General features: G+C 36.1%; 2 protein-coding genes across 2 annotated transcripts in view; one reads left to right on the top strand and one right to left on the bottom strand.

Annotated features, from left to right (window-relative positions):
- The window catches only part of LOC108966529, a 128963-nt gene extending 120585 nt beyond the window's left edge, over nt 1-8378 (top strand). Inside the window, exons 5-8 of the mRNA XM_018929482.1 lie at nt 259-510; nt 2758-3689; nt 5359-5664; nt 7692-8378. Of these exons, the coding sequence (XP_018785027.1) occupies nt 259-510; nt 2758-3689; nt 5359-5664; nt 7692-7936 (1735 nt within the window). The 3' untranslated portion in view covers nt 7937-8378. The remainder of the gene's footprint in view (nt 1-258; nt 511-2757; nt 3690-5358; nt 5665-7691) is intronic.
- Nucleotides 1-13387, bottom strand: part of LOC108966536 (autophagy-related protein 16) — a gene marked incomplete at its 5' end in the record, with an annotated part of 215533 nt that extends 202146 nt beyond the window's left edge. Inside the window, 2 exon segments of the mRNA XM_018929512.1 lie at nt 12805-12947; nt 13023-13387. Of these exon segments, the coding sequence (XP_018785057.1) occupies nt 12805-12947; nt 13023-13387 (508 nt within the window).
- Nucleotides 13388-19026: the final 5639 nt, after the last annotated feature.

Here is a 19026-nt window from a genome sequence, read left to right as displayed (position 1 = left end):
TGTGCTGGTGGTTTAGTGGCGGTGTGACTAACTGAAATGGAGCAAAAAGCAAGCGCAAAGTAGACACGCTCGCGAAGACCGGCTTGTTTGCTTAACTCGCTTAACAAGGCGGCTTTTCATAACTCATTTCTTCGGCAATTTCCGTTTTTTTTTTTTTTTCATTTTAAACTATCTTGCAACACTGTCAGCTAAGCACCAACTTGATTTGTATACATACTAACTTTTTTGTGTTTGTTTTTTGTTGTTTTTGTCTTGCAGATCGGCCAACTATTATCGCAGCAGCCAGACTTGTGAGCTCTCCGAAATGGATCGCATTACGTTGGCCGGCAGTGGCGCATTCCAGCCGCACGATGCTGTCGATTATCTGGAGAATAACTGCGCCGATGAGCCAAATAAATTGTGCGAGTTCAAACGCTTGTCCGGCCGCATATTGAAAACGGTGGATTCGGTGTATCAGGATGTTGGCAGCATTGATGAGTGTCGTGATTTATGCTTGAACTCGCCGTACAGGTAAGTGCGACAGCCGCAACCGACAGACTGACAACGTAAATGTGGCAGGACAATGGCTATAATAACAGCGAAACACACTACAGRCAACAACAACAATAGAAAAAACAAAGACGCATGCAACAAGCAGCAAGGAAGCGCAAATATGCCGTTGCCTGCCACCGAAAGCGGTCAACGCGCTGCGACTACTTGTCACATGCAGTAGGCGGCCGCACAGCGCCAACAAATTATAGCCAAAAACTGTGCATATCTCTTGCCGCAAAGTCGCAGCTGCGCTAACGCAAATGGCTAGCGTTGCAACACGTCGCACCGCGCCGCGCCGTTGCATTAGCATGTCAACATTTGATGCAACAGCAGTATGACATTTGGCATGACACAAACGCTTGTTGTGCTTGTGCACTTTGTTGCTATTGGTTTTCTGCGCAACATGTTGCCCACAAGTGTTGCTTAATCAGTTGCCATGGCGCATGTTGTTGCGCAGGCGCACTGCTACATGTGTTATAAAAGAACAAATACCGCTTGTCTCGGCTCTGGCTGGGAACTTTTTGCGTTGACATTGTGATTGTGTGCAAATTAATGCAGCAAGTATGTTTCTGGCTATTAAAAATCAAATCTACTTGCGACGTAACTCACTGGGCGATTTGTTGCTAGCAGGAAAAGCGAAAATGTGATTTCGATGAGAACTCATGATTCGCGATTAGATTAAATGCCAGTGTAGCATACAAAGAGAAAGAGAAGCAGAGAGCGGGGGAGCGTATGTTATGCTGTTAGCTCAAATGCATACCTGCCATCAATTGTTTGTGGTTATTGGCAGCACAATGCAAACAGCAGATTCAATCAATGCGAGCAAATGTTGCTGTCATTCGAAGGCTGACTAAGTGGGAAGAAACAGCGGAGAGCTAGGCTTAGCCAGCTCTTAGGTTAACATGAAATGTCTGCGTATTTTACCAAGCGTCTCCAATCTATGAGTGCTTTAAAATGGGAATGTGGGAAAGTCTACAGTTACTTGACTTAAACCTTGGTAGCCATACTTTCAGCGTACTAGACGCAATGGCTGGAATTAATACCGAAAGTGATCATCTGGCTCTGCGGTACCATAGGCCATTATGTTCTATAGAGTCTCAAGAGGGTTAAACGAGCGGCGCTCAGCATGTGTGGTTCAACAAGGTCCACTCCAACCATGGCACTTAACGGACATCACCGGAAGGTGTATGGCTGCGAAAGTTGTCATCAGACTCAGAAAGTTTGGATTTCTAAAAGAAAACGTGCCTGAAGACTCGGAAATTCTCACTCACTTCATACCGGATCACTTGGATCATGAAGTCGCCAAACCGAACTCTGGCTGCTCCTTCTCTACCCATTTACCGGCGAGGGAGTTATGGGTGAGCAGAAGCCGTTGGAAAACAGGGCCAGCGAGCATTTTCACTGATGGGTTAAAGCTTGGAAGAAAGGCTGATAGAGTGGTATATTGTCAGGAACTCTCGATAAGCTCCAGTTTCTGAATTCCCGACTCTTGCAGTATCTTTCAGGCCGAGGTTGCAGTCATTAGGGCGGCAATAGATTTACTGCTCCGGGGTGCAACCTCTTTCCAGAGATGTGAGCATCCACTCAGACAGCAGAACCGCGAAACTAATCTCGAACTCATTAATAGTGTATTCAGTGCTGGTCAAAGGTGCCTCCTAACGTCGCTAACAATAGCATGGAGTGTCTTTGTAATACGACTGCTATGGGTGCCAGGAATCGCAGGCAACGGTAAAGCTGACGAGCTTGCAAAAACAGGCATGCTAGAACCGGTATGGGTAGAATGGGAGCGGGTCGGTACACTTGTGGTTTCTTGTGCTCTACCAGTAGAAAGCTCGGCTTCGCGGAAACTTAGTCAGCGTTGGGACACAATGGATATATGCGCTGGCGCTAAAGTCTTTTGGCCCACGATCGAGCGCAAAAGATCTAGTGATCTATTTGCCCTGCGTAAGGCTAGACTCTCCCCAGTTTTGGGTCTTTTAACGGTCAGTGCCCTATTGGCGTCCTGGCTGGGTATCCTAACAGACGCCGTCTGCAGAAGATGTATAGAAGGAGATAAGGTGAAAACAACTCAACAAAGAAAGTTTCTTGAGTTCCTCTCTAGCTTACAGGAAGTTTAAGATTTCTAAAACAACTAAGTTTTACGGAAGATGACAAATTAACAATTGGATTCCGCCATAAATTAACCATTAACAGCTTTTCTAATCACATCTCCTTTTCTTCCACTAGATGCCACTCATACGACTATGGTGATACCGGCGATATGGTCTGCCGTCTTTCGCATCACAGCCGCGCTACACTCTCCGACGTGCAAGATCCCTACCTAGAAGTGCCTGAAGCTGCCACCTACGAACTGTCATCCTGCTATAATGTGACCATCGAATGCGGCGCCGGCGATATGATTGCACGCATACGCACCTCCAAACTGTTCGACGGCAAAGTATATGCTAAGGGTTCGCCTAAATCTTGTGCGGTCGATGTAAAGAATTCACTGGACTTTGAGCTGCGCATGGGCTATCAGGATCTGGAATGTAATGTACGTCAAAGCGGTTCGGGACGTTATATGAACGATGTGGTGATACAACATCATGACACGATTGTTACATCATCTGATTTGGGTTTGGCTGTTACCTGTCAATATGACTTGACCAACAAGTCGGTATCGAATGAAGTTGATCTTGGTGTAAAGGGTGATATTGAGCCGGCACTCAGCGAAGAGGTTATTGTCGATTCACCGAATGTGATAATGAAGATCACGTCACGTGACGGTTCCGATGTTATGCGTTCGGCTGAAGTTGGTGATCCCTTGGCGCTCAAATTCGAAATACTCGACGAACACAGTCCCTACGAGATCTTTGTACGCGAGCTGGTGGCCATGGATGGTACTGATAATTCTGAAATTACGCTCATCGATTCGAATGGTTGTCCCACGGATCATTTCATTATGGGACCGATCTATAAGAGTTCGTTATCTGGTAAAATTCTGCTCTCACACTTTGACGCTTTCAAATTCCCCTCTTCGGAAGTTGTACAATTCCGTGCGCTCGTCACACCTTGTATGCCGACATGCGAACCAGTGCAATGTGACCAAGAGGATATTGGTGGTGAATTCAAGTCGTTGATTTCATATGGACGCAGGAGGCGATCATTGAATGTAACAGGTGAGTTGGAGGCTACTTTGAGGCTTTGTTTATTTGATTATTTATATTTAGTCTCCAAAACTTTCTTCTCATTAAAGCTAGGGCAACTGAATACCAGAAACAGCTTTAGAACAGCCGTCTGTATAAGAAACCTAGCTTTGTCAAAAACTTTGAGCTTTAAGCTTTCCCTACATTCCCGAAAGCCGTGGCAGTTTCTGCAAAACAATTATTATAGTGTGTCTGGGAGTCACATTTTGAATAGCAAATGGCCGAAACTGAGCAAAAGCTCCGCTAAAGCTTTTGTAGATAAATCTCCAGGAGGATATATTGTTTGTCGAAGCTTTTAAGAATTGTGCGATTTTCTGTATATTTAAAAAATTTTCGCTAAATTCAAAAGTTTACTAAAAGCACAATAAAGCTTTTTTCAGCAAGCCTTATTACTTAATGTCAGTCTTAAATTTGTAAAAAGTCAACAATTTAAAGTATTGAGAAGAAATTTTAGAAAACAAGTAAAGTACAAAAAAATTGTCAAAAGCTTCAGTAAAGCTTTTACAGATAATCCACACAAAAAATAGAATAATGTTCGCCGAGGTTTCTAATAGTTATAGGCTTTTTATAAATTAGCATGAACATTTTACACGGATTGAAAGAGAATGAAAAGCTTAATGGAGCTTTTTCCAATAAGTTTAGCTTTATAATAAACATATTGCATAAACATATATATATATTTAAAGGCCAGTTGCCTGAATGTCTGACAGAAAATTTTTAAAAAATATTAAAGGAAAGTACAGAAACTAAGCGAAAGCTTTAGAGCTTTAGAAAACCTTTTTAACATAACCTTACAAAATGCATGTACAGGCGTCAAATTTCAAATGTTGCCAATATGAACAATTATTATAAAAAAGGAGCAAAAGCTCCATAGCAGCTCCACAAAAGCTTTTAAACATAACCTCATAAAAAGATCAAAGTGCATATACAGGCGTCAAATTATTGCCAATATGAACAAATTATTACAAAAATGAGCAAAAGCTCTAGAAAAGCTTTCTAACATAACCTCACAAAAGGATCAAAATGTCTGTAAAGGCGTCAAAGTTCAAGTGTTGCCAATATACAGGAATTATTACACAATAATTTTGCACAAAATTTCGAAATTACGAAATCATTTCGGGTTAACGGCAGTTACAGGCAATAACAACTTATTCATTGCGCACATTTACCAACGCGAATTATGGCATTGCTGATTAGAGAATGAAGCCTTTCTCCACAATAATTTAACACGGCCAACTAACTAATTTCACCTTTTGCCACAGTGCAATAAAACACAGGGCAAACGTGCAAAAAACAATAAACACAAGATAATGTGTCCGAAGGGACGGGAAATCCCACAATTGTACACCTGTTATGTATCTTTGTTAGATTGTAGGGGTGTAGCGTCCAAGTTAATGGCGGTACTTTACTGTTTTATCGCTTCATTCTGCATGAGACAACGAACGGTGTGCAACCTATCACCTGTCGTTGCAAACAAGTGCAATGTTGCAACAGCAATAACAAAAACAAATAAAAAAAAACAAAAAAAAAAAATGGTAGCAAATAAAAAATGATATCCACAACAGAGGGTGATTATATTTGCTTCGTGTATTTTTTTGTTTCACTAATTTTCGCTCTTTTTCTTTCCTTCTCTTCCACATAGCAACATTTGCCGGTACTGTGCAGAGTAGCCATGAACAACACAAACAACAACTGCTGGCGGAGCAAGAGCGCTTGCGCAGCCAACAACAGCAATTGCGCCTGCGCAACAGACGCGAAACTGTGGCCACGACCAGCAGCAAACCTAGTCAAGAGGACATGCTTTTGGTACAATCAATTCAGATCACTGACAAATTTGGCTTCGATAAGCAGCAGCAACAACAACAGCCCAAATCGACGGCATACGATAGCAACGAGACGATTTTCATTAGCGGCGAGGCAGGACAAGGATACTGTGTTAATGCGATTGGTAAGCGGACAGACGTACTGCAGCGCTTAGACAAAATGCGAGGCATAACTTTAGGGCTAACACAAGACACTAGCGCTTAGCGCTAACGTTTAGACGACAAGCGTAACTGACGATGATCGAGGTAGGGCGCAACGATCGGCGCGAACGCAATCGAGACATTCAAGACGATCACCACAGCAGCAACAACAACAACAACAACAATTGCAATAGGCAGCACATTAGCCAACGCCAAAAGGTGTGCTAATCTCTGGCATGGCGCATGAAGAAGCATTTATAAACTATTGCCAGACATGATCAAGCGAGACAAAGCAATTGCAGCAGCCACAGCAATAGTAGGAGCTTACTTTGTTGGCAGTAGTTAGTGGAGCTGTTATATAGTAGACGATTGTTAGATTACTGCTGCGTCTGTCCGCACTCGATTCATGGCCCGTCTGCGAGTTGCGCTTTGCGCTTTCAGGCGTTAAGCGTTGACGTAATTGCTTGTGATATATCTAACAGTCGCCGTCACAACAACAGCACACACGTTTACAAGCAGTAGACTTCTATAGTAAGCTCTTCAAGCGGCGACTGTTGGCGCGGACAGCCAACATGTTTGGCAGCAGATAGCGGCAATGTGATAACGGGCGACAGCTCAAGTGTCTATTTTCACAGATTATCGCGCTTTAGGTGGTTGTAGGTAAAGGGTATACGTGTGGGAAAAATTCCGCTACATAAACGGTGAATGATAAGCATTGTGGTGACAAAGTTGTTGCCGTCATTGGCGCCAGCAGAAATGACAATAAAGCTCACTTTGAATTGGTTCTAGGATAGCGAAAAAAAAGAGATAATCTGATTGACAAAATTTATCTTGAATAGATCAGTTTTCAAGCAATACATTCATTAAAGCGTTGTTAAAGGGTAACAAACTTTCGGGAAGAATATTATTCGGAGTATATAGTATAGGTTTAGTAAAAGCTCTGTATTTATGGTTACCCTGAAAACTGCTAATTTAACGATCTTCGGTGGTATATCTACTTGCAAGTCAGAATTTTTTTTTTAAATTTTTTTTTTATTTAATTTTTTTTTTTTTTTTTTTGTTTTTTTTTTTGAGACCTTTGATCTTCGGCAGGATATACAAAAAAAGGTATGAGGAAGATATGTTTGCTTAAAATTAACCAAAATCCAAAATCCCACAAAAATGCAGCTAAAATCTATTGTTTTATTCACCTTAACTTTAAACACAGCACAGAGGAGTAGGGTTGAGTCTATTGCCAATATTATGGATCATTAATCAGTCGTTTAAAATCAATTTGACTTATACACAAACAAATTACTCGAGTAGATGGTTACCTATTCAATCAGATCCAACAGCGCCCTAAATGTAGGCCATACTTAATTTTTTATCTTAAAGCATAAAGATGAGAAAAATGTAGCCTACTTTTAGGCTGATTCTTTTATTAATGTCGCAGCACTGGTCGACTTAATTGATCAATCGGGATCGTCGAGAAAGAAGAACATTGCATAAGACTAAGCAACAACAAAGTGAACTTGAAAAACGATTAGAAGGCTGGAAAAGATTAATGGATATGACTCAGAAAGCTGCATAATAATCGCAGGGATCCTCAAATTTTTAATTAGGAAATGCTATATAATACTTTATGCGGTTAGTTCTCAAAAAAAACTCGTCAATAAACCGTTTAGTTAGTAGTTAACTAACGGCACTTCAATTAAAAGCATCGTGGTGCCATCTGCTAAATAATACTCAAATGCCAAAAATAAGATTGGCGGGTTTAAAACTGTTAATGACTAGGAATTAAATGACTCTGGTCGAAATTTGAGTACAGTTAAATAATAGAGTAGCAACTATGTTAACTAAAACTAAATCTAAGAAAAAATTAAAAAATTTAAACCCTAATGCGGCTCCAAGAAATTTTTAAGGACCCGAACCCCGAACACTTTAAAACACTGAGGACAGCATTGACGACTTTACTACACATGAACTTGATTTTAAAAGAAAAAAATGTAATACTCTTATTTTCCCCACATAGGTCTCATTGTTGCCGTCACTGTCTTCTTGTTGGCACAGCTCGCGGTCATTGCCATCTGGACCTATCTGCACCAACGACGCCGAAAGCAACAACACTACAGCAATGAGGGACTCAGCAGCGCCTCCAGCTATGGTTCACACAATGGCGGCTCGACAATGGTGACTAGTGTGCCGAATGCGCGATCGGAATCGTTATGCAAGCTATACGATAGCGGTTTCGCAGGACGACATGGACGCCAATTCTAGACGAGTAGTTGAAATGAGAACAGAAAAACACAAAGAAGGCAACAAAAAAAAAAAAAGAAATATATGGGAAGAGAACAAACGATAAACCACCTTATAAGGATTTATTGAGTAATTGAGGCGAAGTGTCGGTTCGTTTTGGGGGTACAGTCTGAGGAAGAAAAACAAAAAACGCGCGTATTCTTGCCGCAAGTAGTTAGAGGATGCAATAGAACACTTAACCGATGCAATATGACGAAAATTATAACGATGAACGCCATTAAGTAAGGGAAGCAAAGGAAAATGAAGTGCAGGCGTTGCTTAGCAGATTTAATATGCGATTTAATATTCGAGGTGCGTTCCGATGAAACTCACATGGTGCCGGATAGTAAATCTCGTAGGCAATATTATAACCAATACACATTGCTAATATTGATTACAGTAATGAATAGTTTATATTATTATACGCGAAAATAGGCAAGCAAAACTATGAAAAATATATATTAAAAAACAAGCAGACGGCGACGAAACGAAGCAATCATAAGAAGAAGAAAAAAATAGTCTAAAAGCCTAGTTTTAAGTTGTGCAATGAAACAGACTCAATTGCAATGGAATATTTAAGCGAAAATCGAATGCAATAAGACATTACAAAAAACATATATATTTATACACATATGCACACATACACATATACACATAGGAAATATGTTGTGGAAATGCATTTTTAAACAGAAAAAAGGACGACTGATAGTTAAAAAAATTTGTATTACTTTTCTTTATGAAAATTGCAAAATTCAAAATGCAGCCAATTAAGGAAATTTAATACGATGCCAGAACGGCTTGCAAGCTACAGCGTGGTTGCACCGCAAGCGAGACTTAAGCTTAAGTAGATTTTATGCATACATATACATATAATTAAGCTAACGGTAAATGCAATTAAAGACATGAAACATTTAGTTTGTAGAGTTGCTGCATTTATTGAGAATTTTAAAAGTAGTTAAAACCAATCAATAGACCTAGAAACTAGTTTTACAAAACACCCATAAACGAAGTGTAAGCCACAGCCACAAAGCAACACACATACATAAATAAACACATAACACAATCAGAACAGTCACAAATAAACACAACTGCGCCACATACCACAGACACACACACACACACGCAGGCACATTTTTTATAACGCATTAACGCTTAAGTTGCAATATAATTTAATTTAGTTATGCAAGAGGAGGAGAAAGAGAAAATTACGCGTAATTTGTATGCCACTAAGCTCGACTTTTCACTTGTCCTTTTTTCTAACACACATCAGGCAATAACAAAATTTAAGCATTATTTATGTTTCATTTATTAATTTGATTACAATGATTTTGCTTTTGTTTCAAATTTTTGGAATGAAATTCTGCTTATATAATTTATTCTTGTAGTCTCTAGCCTTAGTTTAAAATATCGAAATATATATACATACATACATATGTATAACCGTATGGCGGTGGTGGTGCTGCCAGTTTAGTTAATATAATATTTTTAGTTAACGCAATAAAAGTACAGTTATTGCCTAAAACACGCCTCTTTGTGCTAAGCGTGAAAATATATTTGAAATTGGTGTGAAATTTCAAAACTGTCATAAACAATTCTTTAAGCAATTTGCATTTTGTACTCTTTTTTTGATAAAATTAATAAATAAATACAATAAAATAATAAATATTAAATTGTGTGTGATTTAATGGCCAAAATGAATTGATGAACAATTCGAGACTTGCTGCACAGCAGCTATAAGGAAATAAGAAAACGCAGCACCAAAAAAGTTTCCATTCAGGTGATTGATTTTGATCGTTGATTTTGTATGGCAGCTATATGTTATAGAGTTCCGATCACAACAACTTATTCGGAAATTATAGTATTGCCTTTAAAAATAATTTGAGTTAAATTTCGTGCAGATTATTTGTCAAATGAAAATGTTTTTCTTACAAGGACTTGATTTCGACCTTTCAGTTTCTATGTATGGCAAATGTATGCTATAGTGGTCCGAACATTTTTTCGGAGTTTATATCGGTTTTTTGGATAATAACCCGTGCTGAATTTCATGAAGATATCTCGTCAAATAAGACAGCTTTCAATACAAGAGTTTGAGTACTTGATTTTGATCGATCAATTTAGTAGTAGAGATACTTATTTCAAAAGACTCTTTTTTACAGATCACGCGTGAGTCGTGCAAGCTGTCACGTTATTTTTGTTCAGTATTTTTTTTTTTTTTTTTTTTTTTTTTTTTTTTTTTTTTTTTTTTTTTTTTTTTTTTTTTTTTTTTTTATAATGAAAAGATTTACGCCTGAACAATGTTTACGAATCGTTCAACTTTCGCGCGCTTCGCTCCACTTATGCTCAACATAATCGCCCTATTGAGTGTTTTGTGATTTGTGAACCGGCGAAATCATCGGCAAGTATTTCTTCAAAAATGATGACCCATTTATGTTGATAACTGATAGATAAACTAGCCAGAATAGAAAATATGCTTCAATTACACTCCGGTAAAGAGGAAATGTCTATGCCTCTGGATAGTTATAGATAATTAATTGGCAACCATGTTATAAATATTGCTGAATATCGGTGGAGTTAAATCATAACTAATTCATCAGGCAAACAAAAGTTGCGTAAATGGAATATGGCTCGCACATATCAACTATTAATTATTTAAAACCGATTACTGACTAATTTGCAAATATGCCAGCAGACTAGGAACACTATACGAGTATAATGACTAGGTAGTGTAGAAACTGTGAAAAGGTAGAAGAAGAGGAAACTATAAAACATCTTCTAAGCGAAAACAAGGCTTTGTATAGAAAAACTTCGCAACTATCGGTACCTTTCACATTAGTCCATTACATAATTGTATACACTTAATAATAATTGATTAAATTTTGTTGCTGTCAAAAACGATTATAACTCAATTAAATATTTTATAGCAACATTTTGCAAGGCTACATTCTTTACTAATTTTCATTAGCGGCTATCAACAGCAGTGATCAGAAGCTAAGAAAAGTACCAATATGAAGCATGCTGTATCTGCTGATGGAGACAAACTAATTTGTCATGGCGTATACGTTATATGTGACTTGTAAGACCAAATTATGCAGTAGATTTGAAAATTGAAAACCATGAGACCTGCTAGTTTCGTACTTCATTTCGTTTTATAAAGGTAAATATTTCATCTAGATTTACTACGCGACAAAAAACTTGCCGAAAATAGTAAAAACAAAAAAACACAAAATATTTAATTTTTCATTAATAATTATTTTGTCACTTTTAAAGTAATCCCCACCAGATGTAACACACTTATGCTAACGGTTTTTTAGTCCTCGAAACAAGTTTCATAAGCACTTTTTAGGTTGACCATCAGGTCATTCAGCGAATTTTGTTTTATCTCTTCGATCGTCTGATTCCGGGCTTGGTTTCGGAACGCTTTTTTCCTTTCATTCTAATGATTGTTGACTTGTTTCCATATCAAACTCATAGCTCATAAACGCTTGTCTTATCGGCAGTTACCATGTCCTACATATGTGGGATCGGAATTCCCACGATCAAACATGTCCAAAGAGAACTGTTTAAGGTACTCTTTTTGTAAAATTCAGCTTTATCGGGACAAGTCGACCAAGAACGCCTTCTATACTCAAAATATCCACCAAAATCATTCGAGCAGGATCCCGAGAGATGTCCAGCTCGCTGGCCATCTTTCTACCACTTGACTTTTTAAGGACCATATCCTTCACTTCTTTAATATTTTTTATCAGTTGAAGAGGTCGAATGTCGTCCAGAAGTCCTCAAACGATCTCTCCACCGTATTTGAAGTCTTTGTACCGTTTGTAGGCTTCTGTTTTTGATAAAATTGAATTACCGCAAGGCTTTTCAAGCATTCCCAAAAATTCCTCACACGAAATTTGGTTAAAAATGCTAAATTTGAGACAAATGCTTTATTCGATATATTTTTTTTTTTTTTCTTTATAAAAATCGAAACGCACCGGTGAGATGTACCAACTTAAGCAGCTTCTGTAAACGAACTGGCTGAGAGTTCGAGCTAATATTTGATATAGTAATTACGGACAGTCCTCCTATTTTTTGTCTTTTTTTTTCTTTGATATATAATTTACCTGGGGATGTAATTACAATTTCCGGGCGCTGTTTTGCCACAATGTATACTGCAATTTGGCACACAATTCCGATGACATATAATATTTAAAATTAAGTCCCATAATTGCAAGGCAATTACCATACAACCCTCTCAGTAAAGCTTAAGTCGTGTAAAAATTTAGTTTTTAAGATTGCAACTGGTATTATTTAAACAATCATCTTAACATAAGCTCTAACAGTATAGTAATTCATATATTAGATCATATCCTTAATATTCTTAAGAAAAATATATATTCATACAAAAGTAAATTTGTAAATAAAAATTATCCATAAGGTCAAAACGCAATTTTACAAGCAGTTGTGGGACGAGTTTGTTAAGCTGCTAGATTTATTATATCTAGAGACTATTAAAAAAAAATCTTAACTATAACAACAAAAAGTAGCTGAGCTTCACTTAAGTGGCAGGTGAAAAAATTCCAACTCATAAATTACATTTTATTTCAAATCAAAATCAATAATCGCACAGAAATCAATCAGCTACCAAAGTACTGACTATCCACATTTAGCATTAGACTATCCAAAGCACAGTTATCAAGCGCAGCGCGCGCGTTTTTGCCATCAATAACGGCGTGCTGATTTTCACTTTGATTGACAGACTGACGCACATTGCCATTTTCGTTATTTTTGTTATTTTCGGCATTGTCGGCTTTTTCAACGTTAGACGATTTGTCATTGTGTTTTAGGTTATTTTCACCTTTTCCACTTACCCTTAAACGACTATCCGCCACCGTCCACACACGCGCACCATAATCATTTGATGTACCCAATATGTAAGTGCCAGTCGAGTCGAAGTCCACGGAATTTATGCCGGCACTGCTGCCGCCCAAAACTGCGCGCGGCTCCTGCGCCACTGTCAAAGACAAAAGTTTGTATGAATTATGTTTGTTATTTTCATCGAATGGTGTGCTACAATAACAGCGCCTACCTTTCCCCACATCCCAGAGTTTGACTTTACGATCGCCGCCGCCGGTCGCCACGAGACGTTCGACCGGACTCCAGCGCACCGCATGCGACTCATTGTCGTGCGCTTCGAATTTCATGTATATTGTTGTTGGTATTGAGGAAGACACTAAACACGGATTCAAATTGGGCTCATGTAGCGGACCCAACATTTCATCGAGATTGTAATAGTCTATGCCGCCAATTGCACCGTTATTGCCGCCAGCTGTCAACGAAATGTTATCGCCGTCGTCAGCGCCCAATTGCGAGGGGCTACCCGAATTGCGATGCTGTGAGTTGGGTTCGCGGACGGCGTCTTCGAGATCACGTTTCAATTTATCCGAACGTTTTCTGAAAATTGACGGCAGTCGTTTTCTAGATATTTAAAAGTGGGAGTGCACAATTTGTTTATGATTTCGAAAACAAAAAGAAAAGAAGAAGAAAAGGAAAATAGTGGTTTTTTCGGTACACAAAAAAAATTATAGTTTTAAATATTTTCTGTTTTTTAGAGTTTACTCTTTTTTTTAATTTTTATTTTTTTTATTTTTTTTTTTTATTTTTTTTTTTTTTTTTTTTTTTTGTTTGGTGGTGTTTTGATGCATTTTGGCAATCATCAACGTTACTGGTGTTGTTGTTTTTGCAATATTGCAGTTTAGTCTTGTTTCTGTTTTTTTTTTTTTTTTTGGTATTCACAGATTTAGTTCAATTTTTGTATTTGAGGCGTGAAGAGGTACTTTGCTAAGCCATTAAGCGTTGGGTACATGGGATGAAGAGCACACCGAATGCTGGTGGTGAGTGTCGTGAGACGAAATGTCAGTATGTCAGAATGACGCAGGCGATTTTTACTAGACGGATGCAAATAACTTTTACTTGTGTGTGTGAGTGTTTAAGTTGTGAATTTTTAATTTTTTTTTTTTTTTTGCGATTTTTTGTTTACAGCGGCAATATTATGAATGGGGCATGAGGTGTTCAAATGTTATTATTTTCGAAATCAAAGGCAAATAAGTGATTGTGATAAATTATAAAAATAACAATGAAATGAGCGCATGCAATTATACTTACACACATGCTAGCAGTTGTTGTGCATGCCAACATGCATATGTGTATACATACATACATGTTAGGTATGCAACTATGTTTTCTAGCACTATAAATTTTAATTGTAATTTTGAATTTAACTATACGCAAAACATACCAAGCTCGCATCCAACACACACACCTACACTTATATATATGTACATACACTCATACTTATTGTACTTACATATTTACGCTTGCCAATGATAAATGGGTGTTTAATACGTAATTAAAGCATGTCTATAAAATATTACCAATACCAAGTCAATAACCAACCGTATGCCGCTAAATATGCTGGGCTAAATGTTTTCAAGCAGATTCTGAGCACGTGCAGGAAAAATTATAAATATTTTTTTTAATTAATATAGTAATACACATTTAGGGTGGTCCTCAAACGCAGAGAAGAAGCTTTACGTCTAATATTTTAAACCTAAAATAGGATTTTGCTGAGGTAGCGTGGTCCACAAATTTTCCGATTTTTTTAAAAACCACCCTAATGTCTTAAAAAACTATTTTTAATTTTACAATAAAACGATATCGACGAAATCCAAAAAAATAACTATATTTCGAACTATAACACTAAAACCCATATATGTTTGATGAAAGTCCTAAAGGAGTAAAATCAGGAACCACACAGTATTTGATCTGGATTTGAAGAAATATTTTCATATAAAAGAAAATTAAATAGTTCTTTGAAATTGCTGAACTGAAAGTACTTTAATAACTACTTTTCTTTCAGTAAGTTGGCTCAAATAGCTAGTATTTAGTATAAAGTTCTAGTCAGTCATAACTTAGAATTATAACAAACCAAGAAACACGTGAATTTCGGCTGCACCAAAGCAATAATACGCTTCATAGCTGCCTTTCATATGACAATAAAAGGGTATACTTAAAAAATTTTGTATCTTCATTTCGATTGCAGATTTTGAATAGCAGCTATAGCGGTTCGTTTTCGAGATTTATAGCATTGCATTCGACAATAATTTATGCCCAAATCCGTGGTTATGTCTTGACAAAAAAAAGTTCTACTTAATTGTAATCGGCCGGTTTGCACGTGTGCAAAATTTCAGACCGATATCTCAAAAACCGACGAACTAGTTTCCGTATATACAGACAGACGGACAAGGCATTAGCTTATCATATTGAATTGATAAGCATACATACAGTATACGGGCTCCAACATTTCCGTCTGGATATTACAAACTTCGTGGTAAACTTGATATAAACGCTTCTTAAGTTAAAACGAATGAGGAAACATTTACATGAAATGTACTTCAATGGGTAGTCTTATCTAGAAATTTGAAAAAATCCAGAAAAATATTTTCACAATTCGATAGTTTAGATATTCAGAAATAACTTCCTAAAAATATTTTTATAAATTCAAATTATTGAGTTGTAAAACAACTTATAGCGCGTTTTATCCATCCGATTTACTTGAAGTAAGACATGAATAATATTTAAGTATCTCTCATATCAAATAATGAAAAATGAGTAAAATCATGGTGTCGAGTGCACGGCCTTTTCCCCACTCTACTTCGAGGACTCTGCAAATATGCATAAACTAATGATAAAAAATTATAATAAAAATATCAAATGTTTCTTTTTCATCAATTGCCAAAAAACGCTCGAAATTCGGGCCTTGAATCGAGGAATACTTCTATGGGAATTTTCATATTTACTCGTATGCTGTCTATTTTTTAGAACAGATCTAGTTTTGTTAAAGGAACGGCATAAAACATAACCCAATTGTTTATTTCATATATGTATCTTCACCATAGGTGAGAACTGTTTAGAGGCAATCTCAAACGCAGAAAAAATTACTCATTTCTCTGTGATCAATAGCGGAGGACACCTGGAGATGAGAACCCAAGAAATTGTTCAAATTAAATTTTAATATCTCTTACACAAATATATATATCTCTTACGAAGGCGTTTATTTTCTTTTCAAAGAAATGCTTACATACTGACGTCGATTTTCCGGTTGTCGGTACAGAAATAAAAGGAACGAAATTACGAGGATGGTTTGATAAGTATTTAGTCTCATCGCCCGAAGGCGCGCCATCGCAAAGTATATTTACTATCGTATAGCATATTCTGCTAAACAATTACGGCTAAAATCTCATGGCCCAATCCGACTCGTTGTGTTTTTTACCAGATGTGGAAACGGCCGTTTCTGCGGATTTTAGAAAACTGTAAAAGATGCAGCTCTGGTCGGCAATTCGATTGTGATTCTTTGGAAAGTGAAATCAACTAGCACTTGGCTGTTCTATACGGTAACTAGATCGCCGATTGAAGGTTTTAGCGGTGGTAGACCTCCAGGAAAAATATTTTTAAGACGAGTATGAAGAAGTACAGCAGACAAAATGCTAAACACTTAACGAACCGCCCTCCACAAAATTTGAGTCATTTCAAAAATATTAATATTGAATATTTTTAAGCGTCAAAAATAAATAATTCAAGGGACACACATTTTGAAAATTAATTACATGTTGGAGAGAACTCAAAAATCATGTTTATATAGCTATTTGCTTAAAAATAACCTTGTTGGCTACAAATGAGAGGAAATCAACAAATTATTATGAACTAAATTTATAATGTGATCTAAAATACATTTGCCGATGTGCCATAAATAGTTTATTTTTGGAACTGGGGGGGGGCAATTTTGTAACTGCGAATGAAAAGTTGAAGCAAATTGCTAGAATGCCAATTTTTTTATTTTAGTTTTAAAGTATCAAAGAAAATGTTAAGCGTCACCAGCTATTATAAATATAACTTAAGTAGTGCCCAAATGATGAGGAATAAAAGGAGTTAAAATCGAAAAAAGAATTCACAAATACATTTGGTTGAAGATATTTTAAAAAGGTTGCCACTTGTTTGAAATTTTGATATTAGTACGAAATTTGTAGTTAATAAAATCATAGAAAATGTTTACGAAATTAAAGAGCTTTAAAAAGGCTGACTGTAGGATTTAATTTTTAAGAGAGTTGCCACTTATTGCAACACTTTATTTACAAATTTACATTATGCTTTTAATCTAATAAAGTTTTAGGAAACTATCTGTCGATAATGTTTTCAGGAGTGTTGCCACCTGTTTGAAAATTTGATAATGATAAGAAATTTTCAAGTTAATAAAATCATATAAAATGGCTAAGAAAATAAAGAGTTTTAAAAAGGCAGACTGTAGGAAATAATTTTTAAGCGAGTAAGTATTTTTATTTTATTTTCTTTAAATTGATATGATAAAAAATTACAGTATGCTTCCAAGCTTAAGAGGTTTGAAAACGCTATCTATTGATATGTTCACAATAATATTGCCACCTGTTTGGAATTTTTATTTTCGTTGAAAATTTTAGGGCTAATAAAATTTAAAATGTCTAAGGAATTAAAGAGTTTTAAAAAGACGTGTTGCCACCTATTTGAAAATTTTATTTGGAATTAATTTATTTATAAATTAATAATATAGACCAATCAAGCTCAAGAGGTTTCAGAACACTTTCTATCAATAATGTTTTTTTTAATGTGGCCACCTGTTTCAAATTTTCACATCCTTTCAAAATTTTTAGTTTAATCAAATTTTATCAAATCTATAAGAAATTAAGATTAAGATAATTTAAAAAAGCCAAATGTAAAAAAAAAATTATGCAGGTTGCCACCTATTTCAAAAATTTATAATTTTTTATTTTTATTGAWAAATTAAAAAAATTTTAATTGAACTTTTCAGCCAAGGAGGTTTAATAATACTTTTGACCGATACTCGTTTTTAAGAATGTGGCCACCTGTTTCACACTTGATTAAAATACAAAGTATAATATAATTTTTAAAATTTGCATACAAATTTTTACATGTTTTACCAAATTGAAAAGATGTAAGAAAGCTGGATTACGAAAATATTTTTCATAGTGCTGCCACTTATTTAAAAAAATTTCTTTATTAGTTGTTAAATTAAATTAAATACTAAAAATCGCCGACAAATTAAATTTTTTTTGAAAAATCTATCTGACTTTTTTTTTAATCTTTTCAGACCGACCAGAATAATGTTTTTTTTTTTTAAAGTTGCGAAAAGAGCAAAACAAAGAAAGGAAAATATTATGCTTAATTTATATTTATTTTTTTGTTTCTGCTCGGCAAGAATCAATCGTATTCACCAAAATTTTAATATTATTATTGTTGCGTCTAAATAAACAAATAGCTTCATCGGCCAATTTTCAGTACAATAATAGAAAAGATTTAAGGACGGGGCGAGGCGAGGCGTAAAACAATTTATGACACAATAAACGCAATTCCAAATGTAACAAAAAAACAAAACATAAACACAAAAAATAAATGCTAAAAAATGAATATTGCTAAATATATATCTACTGTTGTATACTTATAAAACCGTTATACTATATGCAATAAATACAGTAAATATATGACAAACAAACACTAAAGAGTGAAAGAGAGAGAGAGAGAGAAAGAGAGCGGACGAGCAAGCATAAAACGTACACATTCCACATGTTCCACATGAGACCACATTCCATATGAGTTGTTTTTGTTTTTACTTGTCTCCAACACACATGTTGCCAATGGCGCGCGTACAACGTTGGTGAATTTGCTTATTATTAAAATATGCATTATTTATGTTGCCAGAAAGTTAATTAGTTTTTGTTTTTTTTTTTCGTTTGGCTGAAATGTTTGCTTGCTATAAAAATGTACGGGAGACACTGTTATATGACGCTTTAGTTGTATTTTGGTTTTCCCTCAACCACAAGTGATTAAATAGGGTATTAAACAATGAGAAACAATGTGTCCATCAACCAATTGATAAGAGCCAAAAAAAGTGATTTTCTTTTATTGTAATTATTTTTTTTGAGATTTTTTTTTTTTGGGAAAAGTATTACTTTTTTGATTAAGTTTTTTAACAAATTTAATTT

This window comes from Bactrocera latifrons, unplaced genomic scaffold (genome assembly GCF_001853355.1).
Source record: "Bactrocera latifrons isolate USDA-ARS-PBARC rearing strain unplaced genomic scaffold, ASM185335v1 scaffold_10, whole genome shotgun sequence".
Taxonomy (NCBI): domain Eukaryota; kingdom Metazoa; phylum Arthropoda; class Insecta; order Diptera; family Tephritidae; genus Bactrocera; species Bactrocera latifrons.
The sequence above is the reverse complement of the archived record's forward strand: the minus strand, read 5'-3'. Positions and strand labels throughout refer to the sequence as shown.